The 3,553-nt window shown below is 46.5% G+C and overlaps 1 protein-coding gene across 1 annotated transcript in view; it reads right to left on the reverse strand.

The window, feature by feature from the left end:
• Nucleotides 1-346: 346 nt before the first annotated feature.
• NLRP12 (NLR family pyrin domain containing 12) overlaps nucleotides 347-3,553 on the reverse strand; it is a 10,013-nt gene continuing 6,806 nt past the window's right edge. Inside the window, 2 exon segments of the mRNA XM_055079236.1 lie at nucleotides 347-464; nucleotides 1,094-1,264. Coding sequence (XP_054935211.1) covers nucleotides 347-464; nucleotides 1,094-1,264 — 289 coding nt within the window.

Here is a 3,553-nt window from a genome sequence, read left to right on the forward strand (position 1 = left end):
GACCCCTGGCCTCTACCCACAAGATGCCAGTAGCTTCCCAACCCCAGTATCCTCTGACACTGCCAGGTATTCTGCAGCGGGGGTGGGGGGAGAGCAGTGGAGGTTGGAGAGGCAACATCACCCTCAGTTGAGAGTTTCTGCTCTAGAATCATTTGGGCCCTGCCCTGAATTCTCTCCAAAACACCAACTAACTTCCAAAACTAAAATCCCAAGCTCTGTCCCACGGTGATTACATAGACCCCAAGCAGCAAGGATTATTCTGCAGAGGAATCTATCTCTTGAGGAAGTAAAGAACTGGCTCATTGTTGATTCTCGGGTTCTGGGATGATCCTCCTCTGTCCTGACTTCAAGAAAAGAACCAGCAGCTGGAACCATTCAGCAGCCAATGGTCCAAGTAATGTTTCATTAGGCGAAGAGCTGCCAAACTTCTGTGGGTCATTTTATTCAGGTCCATTCCAAATAGCCTGAGGACACAGAGTGGGAAATAGTCCAGGCCACTATTGTGGCATTAAGATGATACATTAAACCTATCATGCATGCATCCTGCCCTGTTAAAATATATAATTCCATTAACTAGTTCTTCATTTGAAACCAAATCCTATTGGGAAATGGGCTTACTCTGAGCTACACACCATTTTAAATCCCAAACCTGTGTTAACTCATTTAATTTGTAATAATCTTTTGAAGAAGCAGCTATTTTCATTTTACAGACAGGGATACTGAAGTGCCAAGAGGTCGACTAATTTACAAAAATACATCACAAAACTGGTAAGTGATGGAATGAGAATTTGAGGCCAGGCAGAGTATTCCAGATTCTCATTAGGTGACAAATGGCCTCACTTGTCAGATTAGGTAATTACCCAAGGTTAAATTACCCAAGGTCACACGGCCAGTAAAAGGTACGGATATCTCCCAAGAGGCAAAGTAAGGCCTCTGTATTTTGTACAAATTGCATACACAAGTGGACAAATGAACTATTTGCAAATTTTCTAGATTATTTGTTTATCCAAATGGAGGGTTTCAACGATTGACTTCTACTTCTAACTCCAAGCCCTGTGTCCTGTCTCTTCCAGAACCAGGGACCATCTCTTACCAGAGGACTCGAAGTTTGCAGCCCGGATGACTCAGCCTCTTGCATAGCAGCCTGACACCTGTGTTCCCCAGGGCGTTGTTGGTCAGTTAAAGGTCTGTTAGGGTCTAGTTGACCCCCAGGGTGGAAGAGATATCCTCACAAGCTTTGGCTGTGAAGCCACAGCTGTCTAGCCTGTGGAAGATAGGAAGTGGTTGAAGCCACATCAGCAGTCATGTTGGAAAATCTCATCTTCATAGAGAATCAGGATGATGTTTTTAGGGATCAGTTTAAGAAAAAGGAGAGGGACTTCCTTGGTGGCATAGTGGTTAAGAATCCGCTTGCTAACGCAGGGGACACGGGTTCGAGCCCCAGTCCGGGAAGATCCCACATGCCGCGGAGCAACTAAGCCCGTGCGCCACAACTGCCGAGCCTGCTCTCTAGAGCCCGTGAGCCACAAGTACTGAGCCTGTGTGCCACAACTACTGAAGCTTGTATGCCTAGAGTCCGTGCTCCACAACAAGAGAAGCCACCATAATGAGAAGCCCGTGCACTGCAACGAAGAGTAGCCCCCGCTGTCCGCAACTAGACAAAGCCTGCGCACAGCAACGAAGACCCAATGCAGCCAAAAATTAAATTAATTAATTAATTAATTTTTAAAAAGATAGAGTAGGGGACTTCCCTGGTGGTCCAGTGGTTAAGACTCCGTGCTTCCAATGCAGAAGGCTTGGGTTTGATCCCTGGTGGGGGAACTAAGATCCCACGTGACTTGTGCCAAAAAAAAAAAAAAAAAAAGGTAGAGTAGAACCAAATCAGTCCAGGTTAAGGCCAATGTAGTGATGGAAAGCTTTTTTGCTTTTTTTTTTTTTTTTTTGCCATGCTGCACGGCATATGGGATCATAGTTCCCCAAAGAACAGGGATCGAACCCATGTTCCCTGCAGTGGAAGTGCAGAGTCCTAACCACTGGCCTCCCAGGGAAGTCCCCAGAAAGCATTTAATAAAGGCATTTAAGGACACTCCTCAATTCATAGCTCCATCTATAATGGGTACCTTGATTCTGCAGCCAAGTACCCACTTTCCCTTCTGGCAATTCTATCCCAATTTCTCATTGAAACCCCCATCTCAGTCTCTCTAGGGTTAATGTCTGCAAGCTCTAGCAGTGTATATAGAATCCAGGCCTAAGTTGGTTGGTTTCCATGTCCCCAGCCACCACAAATGGCTACAGTCAGGCGGGCACAGGATCCGTCCAAAACCCATGACTCAGAATCATACTTTTTTTTTTTTTTAATAAATTTTATTTATTTATTTATTTTTGGCTGCTTTGGGTGTTTGTTGCTGTGACCAGGCTTTCTGTAGTTGCGGCGAGCAGGGGCTACTCTTCGTTTTGCATTACGCGGGCTTCTCGTTGCAGTGGCTCCTCTTGTTGCGGAGCTCGGGCTCTTGGCGTGTGGGCTTCAGCGTTGGCAGGTGGATTCTTAACCACTGCGCCATCAGGGAAGCCCCAGAATCGTACTTTTCCTGGAGATGTTTTGTTTAGAACTTGCACCTGGAAAGAAGTCATCTATAGAGTTGCAGGCATCTTGCCACCATGTATAGGGTCAAGGCTAACCTTAACTGGTAATGGAAACAATACAGCAGTAAGTATAGAAGATAATGGAGATCAAGTAGCCAAATGCCTAGATCAAGCCGTACCTGAAACCAATACTTTCAGTTACACAAGTCAATCAATGCTTTTTTTTTTTTTTTTTTAAGAAGCCAGCATGATTTGGGCTGCCACCTGCCCCACCCAACACTATGCCATCTGATTTTCTGGTATGTCTATCTATTTTTTTTTTTTTTTTTTTAAGAAGCCAGCATGATTTGGGCTGCCACCTGCCCCACCCAACACTATGCCATCTGATTTTCTGGTTTCTCTTCTGCCCAATTGTGTTTCTTTAAAAAAAAAAAAAAATTATTTATTTATCTTTGGCTGCGTCGGGTCTTAGCTGTGGCACTCGGGATCTTTCATTGCGGCTCGTGGGCTCCAGAGCACTTGGGCTCTGTAGTTGTGGCGCTCGGGCTTTGTTGCCCTGCAGCATGTGGGATCTTAGTCGTGTGTCCCCTGCCCCGCCCCCCCGACCCAGGGATCGAACCTGAATCCCCTGCGTTGGAAGGTGGATTCTTAACCACTGGACCACCAGGGAAGTCCCCACAATTGTGTTTCTTTCCTGTATTGCATGCTATTACAATAAAAATAGGTAGCATTATTGAAGTACTGTTGTATCTGGGATGTTAGATGGAAATATTTTCTTCTTTGTTTGGCTGAGGCTGTGAGGCAATAGATGCCAGCTTTCAAGCAAGGTATAAGACAACAGTGCAGGGGCTTCCCTGGTGGCGCAGTGGTTGAGAGTCCGCCTGCCGATGCAGGGGACGCGGGTTCGTGCCCCGGTCCGGGAAGATACCACGTGCCGCGGAGCGGCTGGGCCCGTGAGCCGTGGCCGCTG

The sequence above is a fragment of the Physeter macrocephalus genome, chromosome 17, assembly GCF_002837175.3.
Source record: "Physeter macrocephalus isolate SW-GA chromosome 17, ASM283717v5, whole genome shotgun sequence".
Classification (NCBI taxonomy): domain Eukaryota; kingdom Metazoa; phylum Chordata; class Mammalia; order Artiodactyla; family Physeteridae; genus Physeter; species Physeter macrocephalus.